Genomic DNA, 17,845 nt, shown 5'->3' with positions numbered 1-17,845 from the left:
CTTCTTCTAAGGGCCGTTCAGATTAGGACTTAAGGTTAAAACCCTTAAGGTTTAAGGGCTGAGATTGGGATTACTCTGAATGTCCGAAGGATGCGACTGCATCTCGCTGCAGCTTTCAGTGTGTCGATGTGAGACTGCTACATCTGTCTGCGTCGCCTTATTCCTCCCGTCCAGTGGTGAAAGTACATTTACTATACTGTACTTACTTACAAATTTGAGGGTTCTGTACTTTATCGTAGAAAAGGTTTCAGTCGTAGTCGTCTGGACGCTGTTTTCAGAATCAAGACGTTTCGGCTCCCATCCGGAAGTCATTCTCAGTTGTGAAAATGGTCTGAGAACTCAGAAATTTAAGCTACTCTGTGTTGCTTAAGCCCCGCCCTCAGGGAGGAGTCTACCTGAGCGTCTGCTGTTTACCCTGCCTAGTTTCACCTGAAATTAACCTTGTTTTGTTTCCATGAATGCACAGATTTGATTGGCTGAGTAGCATCACGTGAGATGATTTACAACGCACGCAATTGGTCTGTGAGTTTCCTGCTAAACCAGCGCCGTAAAGGCTAGAAAAGCTGCAGCGGTTAAAACACTCATTGGGCCATCCCCCCTGTTAAAAATGACCAAATCACCTACTGGGTTTCAGCAACAAAACTACTTGGTTAGGTTTAGGAAAAGGTCGTGGTTTGGGTTGAAATAAGTTACGTAAGTCACCTACGTTAACTTACAACTTTCAATAAGTCAACGTTGACTTTTGGTTTCACACGAGACACGAACCCCGGTGTTTGTTTGACCCATCCCCCACACGTTATTTTTTCCCCCCCACCTTTCCGCCAAGTCCCGCCCCTACTCTGCCTCTGATTGGCTAACCCTAACCCCACAGTAACCCTAATCTTAACCAACCTACCCAACGGAAGCAACGAGTACTAGCCGATCACAGGTATTGGCGGAAAGCTGGTGGGCGCAATCCTCCTGACGCAAACTTTGTCACTCTTTATACTACACCTGTCACCTGACTGCCTCCTTTGCTCCCGTCATAATTACCACGACCACTAGAGGTCGCCGCCTAACAATAAATGTAAACATGGGTCGTAATAAGCTGCTTGCACAATCGATCTATACGGGCGTTTTTCTATTAAGGACGGGCTGATAAATACTTTTAGTTTTACATAATTTCCAGCGCGTTGCTGAGCAGAAATAGACATATGGCTCTGAAGGAACGGAAGTAAAAAGTATTGTGATGTAACGCAAAAGCAGTCCTCAAAAAGAAAAGTTCTCGCCGTGAGCTTTAGGGGACGCCGTACTGCGTGTACGTGAACTGCTTGTCTTGTAATTTTGAGTTTAAATGCTCTTGTATAGTTTCTATTTTTATTTCTCTTCTTATTTTATATACTATATACTAACAGTTTCTCTTTTTATCTGGACTTATTTCTGTCTTTGTGCTGCTGCAACACCTGCATTTCCCCTCTGAGGATCAATAAATAATATCTTATCTCTTAATTTCGCACTTCTGACACCTGAAATTTCAGTCTGAGATAAAAAAGGAAAATGGAATTAAAGGTCACCTTCACCTCTCAGGTCTCTTGTTGCTTGAAAAACATTTCTTTTAAAATGTGCATCTACTTTGTGAATCCTTTATGAGTCATATTAAGAGACTGATGATAGTTTAAATTAAAGCATCTGATGCTTTAAATGTATTTTGTCTCGATTTCATTATCTTTGTGTTTCTTTTTGGTCTTGTTTTGTTCAAGTGAAGCACTTTTGAATTCAAACCACAACATGAACGTTAAGTATTATTACAATTATTATCTATATTATTATTATTATATTGTCACATTGACTTGATCTCAGACTCTTTAGAACAAAGAACAAAGAATGTGTGATGAAGGGCGAGCGTGACGCACACTCCTCCATTAACTTCACAGTCAGAATACCCATAATGCAACAGTTTCATCAGCTTCGCACACCAGGAGAATCACATCTGAGGATTTCACCAAACAGAAGCAAGAGTTTATTTTTCAGCTATAAAAAGTTCTGCTGGTCATAATTCTTTAATAAATCAAATTAAAGGGATTTTTTTAACCGGAAACGTGACTCTTCAGTTTAGCCTCTGAATATAAATCCGATTGGATTCTTCTGCGATCCGCGTGTGCGTCCCTGAGGGTTTCAGCAGCAGGGAGAATATAACACACATAATGACATAATTGATTGTTTTCTCCACTGCAGTTGGTCAAATCAATAATTCACACTTAAAATGCTTAATTTCTTTTGATGGAAGAAGCGACGCCTCGAGCAGAGAGGGAGTCAGTGTTCAGACAAACTGCTTTCTCTGGACTCAAATACTAATGTTTCACCTCATTACTGCTAAACAATTAAGAGCTAATGTTTTAGAATAAGACCGAAGCTGTTTATTGTAGGAGAGAAATAAGTCTTTTGATTCATTTCGGGAAGCACAGATGTCGTAAACACTGTCTACATTAAAAAACTGGCCCGAATTTGGTAGAAAAATAGAATTTATCTAGACGTCAAGGTTGTGATGTTTTCACAGCATGTAAATATACCGTTTGTCAGCCGGTAGTTAGGAATTAATAGTGTTAAAATCCTTTTATTTGACCTGGATGTATAAAAAGTTTCATGAGAGTTTCAACGAGACTGCTGGTTCTTTACCAGGCGCTCAGACTGGAAACAGCAGAGTCCAGTTCCAACTTCCAGAGTCTGAAGGTTTATCAGACACCAAAACTCTGCACAGAGATTTATATTACTGACAGGATTTCACAACTCCGAGAGGCCGTTATCACCGTGACGATCATGTTATCCCACGGCCAGGACGAAGAGATGAAATCTGCAGTTCGTCTTCATAACTGAACAATTCCACTGTAGAAAAGGTTTCAGTCGCAGTCGTCTGGACGCTGTTTTCAGAATCAAGACGTTTCGGCTCCCATCCGGAAGTCATTCTCAATTGTGAAAAAATGGGACGAGAACTCAGAAATTTAAGCTACTCTGTGTTGCTTAAGCCCCGCCCTCAGGAAGGAGTCTACCTGAGTATCTGTTGATTAGCTAGTTTCACCTGAAACTGACCTAATAGTTTCCATGATGGCCCAGTAATCAGTAATCAGGCCTATAGTTTTCTGGCTGCACCTCCCTCATCACTGTTAAGTACCTGATTAGCATGTGATTGGCTTGACCACGGTGTTAATACACTGTGGTAAACTTTGGGCAGATTGAATCTAAGACCACCATTTCTGTTCAAAGAGGGGTTTTCTTTTTTCACAAAAATGGCTTCTTTGACTCGTCTTTCAAACCAACTCTTCTCTCTACTTAGACTCTTCACCTCGCTGTCTTCAAATGTGCGGTTTGTAGCTTTTAGATGCAAATGCACGGCGCTCTGCAATCCCGAGTTAGCGTGTCGTCTGTCCTTTTCTACGATAGAACACTCCTGGACGAATGAGGGACTACACCGTCTTATTTTGAACAGTTTAAAACGTTTAAAACATTTCTTTGGGGCTCAGACCGATTCTTTGTTAAGGTTGTGAGACCGTTCCTTTAATCCTGGAGGATTGGAGGTGATCTGGTGTCGTTTTAAAAAGGAGCGCCGGTTTTGTTGTTCAGCTGCTGACTGACTCTGGAGGAACACCGAGGTGCGTTTCGTTCTTCTGTCCTCGGCCTCACTAATGACGGGCTGAGCACTCAGGGACCTATTAGAGGGAGGTGGAGCAGCAAAGCCTCATGGGAAGAAAATGATGCTGGATAATATCTGTGTGTGTGTGTGTGTGTGTGTGTGTGACGACTCCCTCCAAGAAGTACACACACTCATAAAAACATAACAGCCTCTCTTTTTATTTTTCATCGCTATGTTTCTCTACTTCAGTCAAACGGTGTTAAGGTTCGCACCTGATTTTGATTTTGTTTTAGTCTTTTGGCTTAAATTTGTGTTCGCATTTTTAATTTTTATGTCTTTTAAGCATTTTGAGGTTACAGCTGTCTCCGTCTTTGTGTACAGTTACCATGGTGACGTCCTCACACGTCTTGTTTTGTCTGATCAACAGTCCAAAACCTAAATATACTCAGTTTACTGTCACAGAAGACTAAAGAAACCAGCAAATATACAAATCTGAGGATTTTCTTTTAAAAAAACGACTCAAAATAATGAATCGATTATCAAAATAGTTAATTAGTTAAAACAGCAATTACTTTGCTGTCGATTTTTTCAGCTCTGTTTTCCAGACTTGAATCTTGGAAGTTTGTTAACTGTATGTTTTCAAACATACGTGACAGCAGCAGATATCTTTCATTTAGGAAGTGAAGTTTCCTCTCAGAGGTCTGAGTATCGGGCCGACGACCTTTCTGATTCCTGTCTCTCGCACCGGCCGGCCGGAAACAGTTCTGAGGAAAAATCTGACTTCAGATCAGCTGGTGGTTCCAGGCGAGTAACACCTGCGCTCCGCACGTCAGCGTCGGCTGATTGGATCCGGGGAGACAGAAGTCATTGATTAGCCTTGACAGAATAATTAGAAAGCAGATCAGACGGAGGTTCAATTAATCTGCTGGATTTAATTTAACCGTCAGATGGAGCTCTGCACAGCAGGAAGACACATCCTGTCGAGCTTCTCACAGCTGTCAGTAAAAGCACTGATACCACGATGTAAAAAGTCCTGCAGTGAAAATGTTACTTCAGTAAAAGTACGTAAAGTATAATCAGCAAAATGTACTTAAAGTATCAAAAGTAAAAGTACTCATTTTGCACTAGAATGAGAGGGTCTCAGTGTTACCTCGTTATATATTATATAATTCGATTTATATAACAGATGCATTACTGTACTTTACATATTTTTGGGTAGTTTGATCTGTAACATTGCGTCATATTTCTGTAACTAATAACTAAAGCTGCCGGATAAACGTAGTGGAGTAGAAGTACGAAGTAACATTAAGTACAAACTGTTCTACAACTAAGACAGGGGTAACGATTATCCCACCCGAGGACTCTGAGGCGTCTTTTAAAATCACTTCTCCAAACTTTATTAACGCCACCTTTTTGTTTCCGACACGTCTTAACGGTTTTATTTATTGTTGTATTTATCTCGCATTATTGTTGTTTTATTTTAGTCCATTTGTATTATTTTTAACTGTCTGATATTATTTGCTTCATTGCCTCCTGAAATGTTTTAATCCTGGTTCAAACATGTGAAGCATTTTGTAAAAATGTAATGTATTATAATTAAATCATTAACGTTATTACTCTCTTCCCATTGGCTTGCAGACCCGATGTCCACAGAAACGTACCGAGCCTCTCATAGGAGCGGATCAGACCGTTCACCTTGACCGAGAAGAAGCTTATTGATCTCTGCGTTCAGACTTTACACACTGTTCACTGTCTGGAGCTGAACCTGCACAGCCTCTCTGTTCATTCTGATAATGAGGATCGTTGTTATTATTATTATTGTGGTAAAAACAGCAGTGACTCACCGATGAAGCCGAGCTGAGAAAACTCCAGGATCATCCACTCCTCCGACGGCTGCTGCAACGCAAAGTTCTTCATGGTGGTGAAGTAGTTCGGACGAGCGACTATGTCGTCCTCTAGCTGTGAGAGAGAGAGAGAGAGACAGCGGTGGAAGAAGTACTCGGATCCTTTACTTCAGTAAAAGTACAAATACAAACATGCAGAAGTACTTCATAACAAGTCAAAGTCCTACCTTTAAACCAAACCTAAGTAAAAGTACAGAAGTATTATCAGCTAAAAGTACGGAAAGTAAAAGTAAAAAGTAAAAGTTTTGCAGACTGTGACTGATGGTCCAGCTGTTCCCAACCGAGGGGTCGGGCCCCTCCAAAGGGTCTCCACACAAATCTGAGGGGCCGTGAGATGATTGATGGGAGGAAGGTAGAATAAAGTTCTGATACACAAATCTGTTTTCAGTTTTTTTTAACTTTTCTATAATTTTTTTGTGAATTATTGGAAATATTTACCTCTTTGGGCCTCAAAACAAGTGTTTCAGTGAAGCCATCCGAGACGTTTAGGCAACTAAAACTAACCAAGAGCTTTTAGATGCACGACAGAAAACTGCTGCAAATGGGAATAAAATCAGTCTCACACAGCCTGCCACTGAAAGGCAGAAGACACATAGTTAATAAATCAATTATCTAATTAAATCAGGAATTTGTGATGCACAAATCCACCTTTAAATATCCTCAACACTTTCTGTTCCTGATCTAATGGCAGCGCTCTAGCCTGCAGAAGACGCTCTGGTTACGCAGCCATAGACGGCAGCTTCCTGACAGACATTTACATCTTCCACTTTTGTCCCGGGGGGGAGTCGACACAGAGTAATTACCTCCTCCACCTCCTCCACCTCCTCCCCTCCCGTCACTAAACTCTGCAAAGTTCAGAGCAAGTTTAGGTGTCAAAACAGCGAGTCTGGCTCTGTGTTCCTGTCAAAACACTTCGTGTGGGAGCAGCCGGAGCTCCGTCACCGCGGCGGTGAGATTGCTCAATCACTGGAAAATAGCCAGAAAAATAACCCGGTTCATCTCCAGCAGGGAGAGCTGCGTTCAAGGACAGAGCTGCAGATCACAACAGGCAGTCATATAACGAGCAACAGATCACGCCACTAGAAAAAAAAAATCAAAAACAAAACATTAATCTCCAGAAATCAAATTAATTTTATTAATAAAAATAAAATTTATAACAGTTTTCTGTCAGAGGGCCGAGAGAACGCTGCTCATTTCCACTGAGAATCCGAGAGTCATCTTTTATTTGTTTATCTGCAACGCTAGTGTCACCTGTCGGTCACACGAGTCGCGACATGAACCCGGAGATAAATGGTTCATATGGAAGGAAAGATGAAAAACAACGTTTTTGGACTTTTCGCCTTTAAAATCTGAACAGTAACTCCAGCGGACAAACGCAGTGCAGTAAAAAGTACAAGAGATGCATAATGTAGCATTAAACGGAAATACTCAAATAAAGTACAAGTACCACACAGTTACTACTTCAGTACATGTACTTAGTTACTTTCCACCACTGGTTTTAAGAGCTGTTTACCTTTATAGGTAGTAATGAAGTTGATTTCACTGCAGCTGCTTGTTTTTAACGTCTGACTTTAATACAAGTTGTCATATTATTATTATTATTAAGTTGTTAATATCTGGCTGAATGTCTTTATTTTGTCATGTATGTGAGTTTTATTTATGATCAAAGACAAAAACTGTAAAATCTGTTCTGACGAGGAGCACCTGAACGCAACGTTACAGTTTCAGTCTTTATCTCATCTGGAGAAAATGTTTTTGCTGTTACTGTGCGGATGTTTTTAGCTCCGCTATGTGTTATATGCTCTCTCTCTCTCTCAAATGAGATTTTTAGGTCTGTCCACATTTCTTTCTTTATTAACCTTCAACAAGCGAACCCGGTTCGGTTCACTTCACCACCTGGTCTAAGATGTTTTTCCCTCAGATGTCGGGGAAACGGGAATCAGCCGTCTGTTTCTTCTTCTTTTCATCTTTAAAGGGAACAAAGACTGTGTGATGAAGCCACAGAGACACCTCCATTAACGTCCCCGTCAGTCTACCCACAAAGCAACAGTTTCGTCAGCTTCACACACACCAGCAGCAGGATTACATCAGAGACACGATTTATTTCAATGGCCGTCCTGATTTATTCGATTTGGCAGTGACATCAGCCGAGTCCCAGATGTAAAAGTCTACTGAAGCTGCTGAAGTTTTGCACCACGAACAGGTTTATTTTATTTATGTGGTGAGAGAATCGTATCGTACGTGCTGTAAATGCAGGCTGTAGGTCATGTGCTCGATAATATTTACAGATTTATAGTGACGTGAAGAGGCTTACACACATTCCATATAGACGACAGCAAAATGAAAGGAATTTACTATTTCTCCACTTGGGGTAAATATTACGAATCACTTTCGAATCATTTCGTTCAGTTCAGTAAAACGATTCGTGGTCACTGACTGTAGTTCGTTCATTCTTCCGCTGAGTTTAATCAGCGGCTGGTTCAGTACACGGCACTGTTATATGAGGTTAATGCAGGTGTAAATGTACGGCGCGACTGTGGCTTAGTGGTAGAGCGGGTCGGTGGTTCGATCCCGGCTTCCCCCAGCCCACATGTTCAAGTGTCCAAGACACTCCCGAATGATTAATTTCTGATTTACTTCCTGCCATCAGTGTGTGAATGAGATATGTAGTTGAAGCGCTTTGAGTAGTCAGAAAAGACTAGAAAGGCGCTATTATGTATAAGTACAGTCCATTTACAGCGTGACCACACACACACACACACACACACACACACCTGCTGTACATGTACACAGCTACAGAGGGGGTGTGTGTGTGTGTGTGTTGATCCTCCCAGTGTAACCAGCAAGTTGAAAGGTCGCCTGACTGCGCCAGTACTTTAATAAATACATCCATATAACTGACGGAGAGTGTGACCCGTGGATCTGAAGTCATTATCCAGATATCACACATCACCTGTTCAGACCAGGTGTGAACGGGGCCAGAATGTCTTTCAGTCAGCTTTTATGAATCCTCCATTTTGAACGACAACATACGTAGTTTGTAACGGCACACACACACACACACACACACAGTGTTGTCTGATCTGACGCCTCCATCAGCAGGACCTCGTCATTTGTAAGTTCCTTACGAAACGGTTACAAATCACTGCTGCAAAAATAAAACCCGACTTCCTCCTTTGATCCTTAGTTCGGTTGGCGGCTCACCAAACATTTCTTATGTGGGTTTTCTGAAATACTATAATGTCTCACACAATAAATTCAGTTAGTCCATCAGCATAATGACAGAGTCATGTCATACTGTTTATTACTGTTAAGCTCAATGAAACTCAACACTTCCTGCAGATGTTTCACATTAAAAGCCTGCCAGGAAAGGCAGGTATTATGTCCCTTCAGCTTCTGGAAGGCTTTTATTGTGAAACATCTGTACAGTGTTTTCTTTCCTACCTGGACGTAGTAAGTTCCTTTAGTCTGAGCGTACATCATCAGGAAACAGTAGTCCAGGTTCTGCTTCGTCCTCCACCTGAGGAAGAGGAGGAGGAGGAGGAGGAGGAAGAGGAAGGAGACAAAGGTTATCAACAAGAAAAACTGTTTGCCTTCCTGTAATACACACATTTACACACAATACACACTCACACACAGTAAGCTATAATGACAGGCTGCTCAGTGGATAATCAGAAAAATGCCGCCAGGGACAAAAGATTCAATGAGCCATGAGATCACACACACACACACCCTTGTACTTCTATCTTTGTGAGGACAGTCATTGACATAATGCACTCCCTAACCCCTTCACCTAACCTTAATGTAATTCTAACCCTTAAAACCAAGTCTCAACCTTCAAACAGCCCTTTGAAGTTGTGAGGACCGGCCTAAATGTCCTCACTTTCCAAAAATGTCCACACACACATCTACTGTACATGTACACGGCTACACACACTGATGTGGAGGGTGTGTGTGTGTGTGTTGATCCTCCCAGTGTAACCAGTGCAGCAGCTGGACGATCTGTGTTTACAAGAGGAGCTCTGACTTCACGAGTTGCAACATGAAATTAAAACAAACGCAAACTTACTCGTCATTTCTAGAAAGTCAGCGAGACAACGTCGACAGTCGGAGCTCTCACGAGCTAAATCGCGTGAAACGGCAAACATTTCTTATTCAAATAAGATCACAAGTTCCACTTGAAGGCAGTTAAACCTTTCCAGACGCAGCCTCTGGACAGCAGAGGGCAGAAACAAGCGTCACAGCATCCAGTGCAGGTTAAAGCAAGTGCTAATTTAAAGAAATTACGAATATTAGACCCCTCCTGGAAAAATCTGATTTCTTTCTTTATCACACTGAAGGTGAAAAGTAAAGAGAGAGTTTGTGGATCATCTGACGTCGATCACTCACATGTTATTAAAAATAACTGTTTTGGGAAATGGCAAAGTGCTACAACAAATACGAGGATATGAAGGTTCCTAAGAGTTGTTTGGTACTTTATCTCGAATTTCTCTGAACAAACTGTGATGGGAAGCGACAAGTAAAAAGCTATTAGGAGGAACTGGGGGAAGGTAGAGCCACCGACAGAGAACCAACGGCTAATAATCATTAAAGAAATCTTATTAATATAAAAACTGGCACGTGTTGAGACGTCAAGAAGCACAACTGGAAGAAAATGTCATTTATACTAGACTGAAAAAGGCGACGGAGCTGCAAATAAATCCATCGACAGGACTGCAGGAAGGATGGAACAAATGTGTTTGATTTCTGCTACCGTCATTGTTTAATGTTGCAAATCTTGTCTTAAAAATTAAATAAAATTATTATTATGCCAATTATAATGGACTCAAATAACACCACACTGAAACAAAGAAGTTAGTGCACGATAACTACCATCATGAAGAAGAACAAAAGGCTATTTTAAGCTGCTGCTGGATGTAATTTGATTTTGGACACAGAAAGCTGTTTGTTCGGCGGCAGCGTTGGCACTTGATAACGCAGCTCTTCTTTTCTAATTTGCATCATTTCAAGCGAATTTGCATCCAGAGCAGGAACAACGGCACCGCCGTCTGTGGAAACAACTGTCGAGATACTGAATATACTGAATACTGTTTCTGCTGCCACAGACATACTGTAGCCGTGAGATAAAATATCTGCCGTTTCTTACGTGAAGATTTGAAGGATTAAAGTTTTATCACCACACGCTTCCATCGATACCTTCAGCCTGTTTAATGGGAAAAACCCCGGCGGTTCTTAAAACACCAGTCGGTCCCAGAAACTGCACAAAGCCATCGGCGGTGAACTGAATCAGTGTGTGTGTGTGCAGACGAGGTTCGTAACCAGCAGAGCGGCTCGACGAAAGAGCAAACACACACACACACTGTTCAATATTTACAGCAGCAGCAGACTGAGGCCGCAGGAAACTCGACGCTCAGGCGTTTCTGCTCAGAGCTGAACATCAGACCATACACAGTATACCAGTTAAGGCCCATCGCCTTCCCATCGTTAAACTGGTTAGGGAACTACATCGAACAGCACACACACACGTACAGGCTCTGACAAAAGGAGGACTATGAGACGGCCAAGACGAGACAGGACTGAGATCTCTGACGTCGGATTTTAATGATTCAAACAAAAGAAAAAGTATTCAGACTTATATGAGATGATTAGAAGGGGATCTTTCATGTCGTAGCTCATATTAACACTACAGGGGGTCCTGACAGAAGGTATATTTAATTATGACCTTTACAGCTTTATTTATTACGCAACAGTTCTGTTCAAGTTATTCCAAACTTAAGTTTACAGCCACACTCAGCAGCAGCCTCTGTGCTGTTTGTAGGCTTAACGGTTAGATGTTGCTGATATGAAATTAACCCCCCCCCCACATGAAGTTTGACCCTTAAAACAGGCAAGGAAGATTCAGAAAATGCCCTTTGTTGAGGTTTATGTAGCATGTGATGAACACATGGCGTCTGACTCCTTCAGCCCTGCAGACAAGAAACCCCGTCCTCCGTCGTCTCTTTCGCTTTATTGTACCATAAATAAACGCTGCCCCCCCTCCTTCACCAGCCTCCGCTCATCTCCTCACACAGCAGTTTATCCACAGTATAAAAAGTGTTTTTTACTACAGGGAGTCAATAGCCTTTTTATAATCCCGCTGAGGCCTAAAACAATCCTGGCGAAAAGAGCCTTTTTATAGGAAAACAGTAAAGTTGACACAGAAGCAGCCTTCTCTCTCTCTCTCGCTCCCCCACAGCAATCAACGGGACGACGTAACGTGGTGGTGAAAGTCAGCTGCTTCTCCACCCGAATCTGAACTACAACAAGAACCAGTGTTTTAAAGTAGAAAGAAATATTTCTCTGGCAACATGACGGCCGGAGCGTGACCAGGGTGACCCTTCAGCTTCACCTTCATCCTTTAAAAACGACCTGCAGTCCTTTTAATGTTGCGCTGTCAATCATTAGTGTCTACAGTCTCTACTGTTGTCGTGCAGTCGCTGAAGTTCACGTTTGAACTCGACATACTGAGACCTGCTGACTCAAACTCGTGTTTTTGGGAGTTGAAACTCACGAGAACACGTTGATGCAGCACGTTTTAATGTCACATCAGCAGCTCAGGTGATCACACACCTGCAGAGTCATCTCACCTCAAAAGGTAACAAGCTTTTTTTTGCTCTCAGCCGCATTGACGGCGAGATGGAGTCGACAGACGACACGTGGTTTTCCTCACTGTGAAGTATATTTACAATAAAATCAAATGTAATTTCATACTCCTCTGTCTTTATTTACATATATTTATTTGTTTTTATTGAAGTGTGGTAAATAAGGAGGAGGTGGACTGACATCTGCTGCTTGTGCTCACCTTTACCTGTGTTGCAAATATCTGACCAGAGTATAATTTATTTGATCAAGTTGTTTGTTTGTTATCAGAGTCATTAAACTAAAGAACGATTTATTCGTTAAATGTGGGTATTGTGAGTAAATCAGGATGTTTATGTTGTCAGGAGTCATTTTCTTGTATTATTGTTTTATTATTATTAATTTTTGTTTTATTTAAGCAAAAAGGTAAGGAAATTAGTTATTTACATATTTCAGTAATCAATGAGCACTGAACTCTGTAGTACTGACAGTGCTGTGTCGCCTGCTTGCTGCTGGTCCAGATATCCTCGCGGTCCGGAGCCGCGACTACAACAACAACGATGCGAGATTCATTTGTAAACCAAACTCTTCATTTGTAGACTTTCACACTGTGCAGCAGGTAAAGTTAACGACGACGTCCTGCTGCTCATTTCCTCTTCCTGTTGAGTCTGGATTAAACACAGAAGTTCAGTTTTTAGGAGTCGCACTGGGGAGGTGAACTGAACAAGCAGCGTTTATTATGCGAGGCCACGACTCCGAGGCTCATTTTACTGTCCTCCACCTGCCACTGAGGGACCATCAGAGTCCAGAGAGGAGGCTTTTAATGGGGTTCTCCTCAGAGAGCGAGACGCTCCAGTTTGCATACAAACAGTGTTAAAAAGGACGAATCGCCGCGGACATCTGTCTGTCTTCTGTTCTCTGAATCGCTGATGGCACTCAAGTGTTTAAAGAGGAGACAAGTTTTACATATTTAAGCCTATTTACTACAAATCATGAGCACTTGACATTTCTGAAGGTGTAGAATCAGTTGGATTGATTTCCTTCCTTCCAGGCAGCCACTGGTTTCTGTTTATTTCTATAAAAATCTATTTGTAGAAACTTAAACAGCTGCAGATGAATAATCCATCACAGTCAACATTTAGGCAACTTTATTTTTGTCAGCGTTATTGAAATTATTGCGAATCGCGAGCAGAATCCTTGACCTATGAAATAGGTCATAGGTAATGTGAATTTGGTCATTTTTTGCATCTTTGCTGTTTAGCAACTGACGCAAAAGACTTGAAAAATATTCAAGCCTCAGGACCTGTTGTTCTCAGAACAATGTAAAAGAAATACAACTTTGAACACTTTATCTTTACAGGCAGCATTAAGAGACCTGAAAGACCTGAAGCAGACTCGTGACTTGTCTCAAGTCACCTGACGCTTGACTAGAAACTTACTATGAACGTCGTTTTTAGGAGCCAGAGTCGTGACTTTGATGGATTCTCTCTCTGTAGGAAGTTTCATGTCTCCGCAAGTTAATATTCACAGGAAAGAAGTCAAACTAAAGTCTCTCTGGAGAGACGGAAATCAATCTTAAAAACTTATTTTGGAGAAAAATAGAGATCACGAGAACTTTTTCTAAGGTAAGAAGAAGACAACAAGCAGATTCCTGTTTACAAAAGTTGGAACACGATGAGGAGAAATCTGTTCGTTCATGCTCCTCAAAATCCTCAGCGTGTTTCATCAATCCACTACTCACTTCCTCCTCTTCCTCTGCTGAGATCTTTCTACCTGTTCAGCACTTCCTTCATACATTATGAAGCACTCTGAGCCTGTTGGTGGAATAAAGACAGAGTGTCAGACGTCTATAAAACCTCCTCTCATCCCTCCAGACTCTCTGCAGGAAGAGAGAATCTACAGAAGCTCAGGAAGACTCGAAAAGTTTTAAACTGGTGTTCTGTTTCTTCAGAGGAGGCGGATGAAAATAACTCAGGAGTAACCAGACAGAGAGAGGAGGAGGAGGAGGAGGAGGAGGTGTCGAATCTCCTGGTTTGTGCAGAGAAGATTTTTGACAAAATGTCAGACTTGGTTAACTTCAGCACAGAGGCCAAAAAAACAGATCTAGATCCTTTTAATCCAGTTTATGCACCTTTTTTAAACTTTCCCAAACAAGCTAATTCAGACTCCTGCAGGAGTAAAACATTTAAAGTTTTTATAGTTTTAGTTAATTTAATTTGCTCTTTAAGCCTAATTTTATTATTAACCACTGATGGAAATAAATGCAATATTTGATGAAACATGAGTGAGAATATTTAAATCATAAAATTTGCTCATACCATGGCCACTGAGAATTCTCCATTCTGATTGGCTGGCAGGTGTCCAGTAGCGTCAGTGTTTGTTTGCTAAATGAAGTAGCCCGTTTTATATTCTGGGTAAAAGAAGAGCTTGGAGCTTCGGTTATTTATGTGTCCGTTAGAAAAATAGATAAATAGCGGTAAGAAATTCAGTGAGAGCCAACGAAAGTTTAATTCCAAATGTGTCTCATATTTGTGTGAATCTGGCAAATCAATAACAGTCAAGCTAGTAGCCTCAAGCTAGTAGCCTCAAGCTAGTAGCCTCACTGTTGCTAAAATCACTGTAGCTTCACGTGTGGTGGTTTGTGCCTCTGCATCATCCAGAATGTGTAGAATGTACAACTTGTCAGGTACTATCCCTTACCTAACCGAAAGGTGCGTTTACACCTGCGATTGTATATAAGGTCACATAAAAAGGAGCAAACGTCTTCCAAATCCTTCCTTCCCTTCTCTTCTGTCTCTCATCCCTTTCTCCTTTGTCTTTGTCCTACCTTCATCATCTTTTGTTTTACCCTTCACTCCACCTTAGTTTCCTTCTTTCTTATGCGGCAGTCGCACCGCAAATAGATGTCGGCTGGTAGCTTGGTGAGCTAACCGTTAGCTCGGACACAGCAGCTGCCGGAGCTTGTCTCTTATTTCCTCCCCAGACATTTTGTTCACCATTACACACCATTTTTCCAATCACTAACGGGACAATAAGGCTAGACTACCAACAGGGCAAAGTGGTCCCCAACCGGCCCCGAGGTCCCCACAGGTCCTGGTTTACTGTGCAGCAGTTTTTTTGTTTGTTTGTTTGTTTGTGATTTAAAACAATTTTAAATTTGTCATCAACTAAGGTGGGTTCTGTGATTTGTGCGTCAGGTAACGTTAAATGACCTATAGTAGCAGGTGAGTTGTGAGCATCGCTGTCTGGAGCTGCTGTGCTGGCTCTGGGTAGGGACAGTTTGCTAACCCACAACCTAGCTAACGTTAGTTACATTACTTGCTGTGTTGTTATTCACGCTATATCATGGTATTTGTGATGGTATTGGATTTCTCCAGGATCGCATACCCCACCTTTAATCCGGCCATGAGCAAGAACACACAGTACGATTGTTGCCCCAGTTACTAGACTTATCCAGGTTGCAGACCAGAAGATCCTGTTACGTCACAACCTGTTCCTGTCATGGTTTGACGGTCTGTGTTTGGTTATTTCCTGTTTTATTTTGAAATAATATCCTTCCCTCATGTGTCTTGTAGTTTTGCTTCCTGTCTTTGTTTGCCCTTCCTGCCAGTTTTGATTGTTTGTTCGGCCCTGATCATTTTCACCTGTGTCTCGTTGTCTCCCCTCACCTGAGTGTATTTAAGTTTGGGTGCTTCCTTTGTTCTGTGTCAGATCGTCGTTGTTCCTGGTCTTTGTTCCTGTGTTCCCCCCTGAGGTTTTGGATTATTTCTCAGTTTGTTTGTACCGTTCCTGAAAGTGTGGACTTTGATCACGGTTTGCTCCTTTGGACTTTTTTGCCTTTGATAGACTACTTCCCTGTTTTGTTTGACTGCTGCCTCGCCTGTACTCAGTGTAAGCCTTTTTCCATTCATTAAATGAGTTAGACTGCACCTACCCTGCCTGATCATCTGCATTTGGGTTCCCCCGGCTTGACTGCCATTACAACAGTTAAATGTTAATAAAAAGTAATCACTGAAATGCCATTATAAACTTCAATAAAAAAAGTTTTAATAGACGGTTTGATGTCTATCACCTGCGAAAGAACAAAACTGCTTATCAGCTGCCCCAGAAACAAACTTCAGTCTTGGAAAAAAATGCAGAAAACGAGATGCACAAGTTTCTGATTTATGGAGTTAATTTAACTTCATTGAATCTCCATTAAATGTTTAATTTAAAACCACGTTTGTATTCTGAGCAGAATGCCGACAAAGGACCACTTAAGACTGAACAGACTGCTGGCAGATCTCTAGCTAGCTGTTGACTCTAATGTTTCCTGGACTAAATTCCCCTTTAACAATTGTTACTTGTTTCAGATTTTTATTAAATGATGTATTTAATCTGATTACAATGGAAGACATCATGGACGGCAAATTTGTTGACCTTTAATCATAACTGGGTTTAATTACACAGAACTTCACATCCAAATTATGGAGGTCGAACAAAATGTTTATTTTTTCCTAAAGTCGGTGTTTTAAGACCACAAGCAACCCAAGGGGAGGAGAGTAACTGAGTACATTTCCTCAAGCACTGTACTTAAGTACAAATTCGAGGTACTTTTACTTGAGTATTTTCTTTTTCTGCTACTTTTTACTTCCACCACATTTATCTGACGGCTTTAGTTACTTTACAAATTAAGATTTTTACACACAAAACATATGAAGAGTTTATAAAATCTGATGTTTTGTTATAAAATAAACTCCCCAACAGTTTATACAAGTTCAGCTGAAACGATTAGTCGATTAATCTAAAACAGTTTTGATGTTTGGAGTCGTTTCTCCTGTAAATCCCTTCCTGGCTGCAGCTTCTCAGATGTGCAGATCTGCTGCTTTTCCTCTGAATGACTGTAATAACTGTAATGTTTGTTAATAACGGCGAGCTTTGGACACGGTGAAGGCGTCACTTTGGGCTCTGGGTCGTCGTGACGGTGTTTCTCAGTTTTACAAACCGAACGATCAATCGATCAATGGAGAAGAGCCATTTTGGGTCCTTCCCCAGAAGAAAAATAAAATAATGACGCACCTTTCTGCCATTTGACATACTGCATATTCAAAGACTTTAGGGGGATTATGTTAAAACTTCACTGAATCAGTTTTTGTAGCTCAGTAATCTCCCACTTTATATCAGGGTAAATACTTAGAGATTTTCATGTCAATCATTTGTGCTGTTACGGTTACTGAAAATGACATTTATTCACTCACTGCTGCCACTTTCCCTGAAAAAACAGCTAAATCTCGTCTGCGTCACACAAAAACTTTAAAGGGGCATAAATTCAAATAAAAAGACTAAATCCACAACGCAAATAATTTAGAGAACATAGATAATAAAGCCTCAGACGACAACAGAGCGCTGTGCGCATGCATACCTGCTGCTGTGAAGCGATTTCATCCTGCGACTTTTGGAAGAAACCAATACTTTTTGAGGTATGATCTATGACATAATTAGAAGAATACGTTTGACTCATAATATAAAATGATCATAACTATATATTAATAAAAATAGTAGTAATAAAATATCAAATAAAAATATAAAAATTCCAGATATCAAGAATGAATGGGCGCCTGGTTTCACGTTTCCTACAACAAACAAACAACAGAGACGAAGTGCTGGCAGACAAAAAAAAGGTGAATATTATTGATTATTATTCAAAAAAGATACGTGTTTGCGATCAGACACAGAA

At 41.1% G+C, this 17,845-nt stretch overlaps 1 protein-coding gene across 3 annotated transcripts in view; it reads right to left on the bottom strand.

The window, feature by feature from the left end:
* mgat4b (alpha-1,3-mannosyl-glycoprotein 4-beta-N-acetylglucosaminyltransferase B) overlaps positions 1–17,845 on the bottom strand; it is a 105,309-nt gene that overhangs the window by 22,461 nt on the left and 65,003 nt on the right. For all 3 annotated transcript variants that reach the window (XR_006378827.1, XR_006378828.1, XM_044204826.1), the window contains 2 exons: positions 8,956–9,031; positions 5,452–5,566 (listed from right to left, as the gene is read on the bottom strand). Coding sequence is in view for 1 of the 3 variants with exons in the window: in XM_044204826.1 (XP_044060761.1) it covers positions 5,452–5,566; positions 8,956–9,031 (191 nt within the window). In the remaining 2 variants the exon portion in view is untranslated. The remainder of the gene's footprint in view (positions 1–5,451; positions 5,567–8,955; positions 9,032–17,845) is intronic.

This window comes from Siniperca chuatsi, linkage group LG8 (genome assembly GCF_020085105.1).
Source record: "Siniperca chuatsi isolate FFG_IHB_CAS linkage group LG8, ASM2008510v1, whole genome shotgun sequence".
Lineage (NCBI taxonomy): Eukaryota > Metazoa > Chordata > Actinopteri > Centrarchiformes > Sinipercidae > Siniperca > Siniperca chuatsi.
The sequence above is the reverse complement of the archived record's forward strand: the minus strand, read 5'-3'. Positions and strand labels throughout refer to the sequence as shown.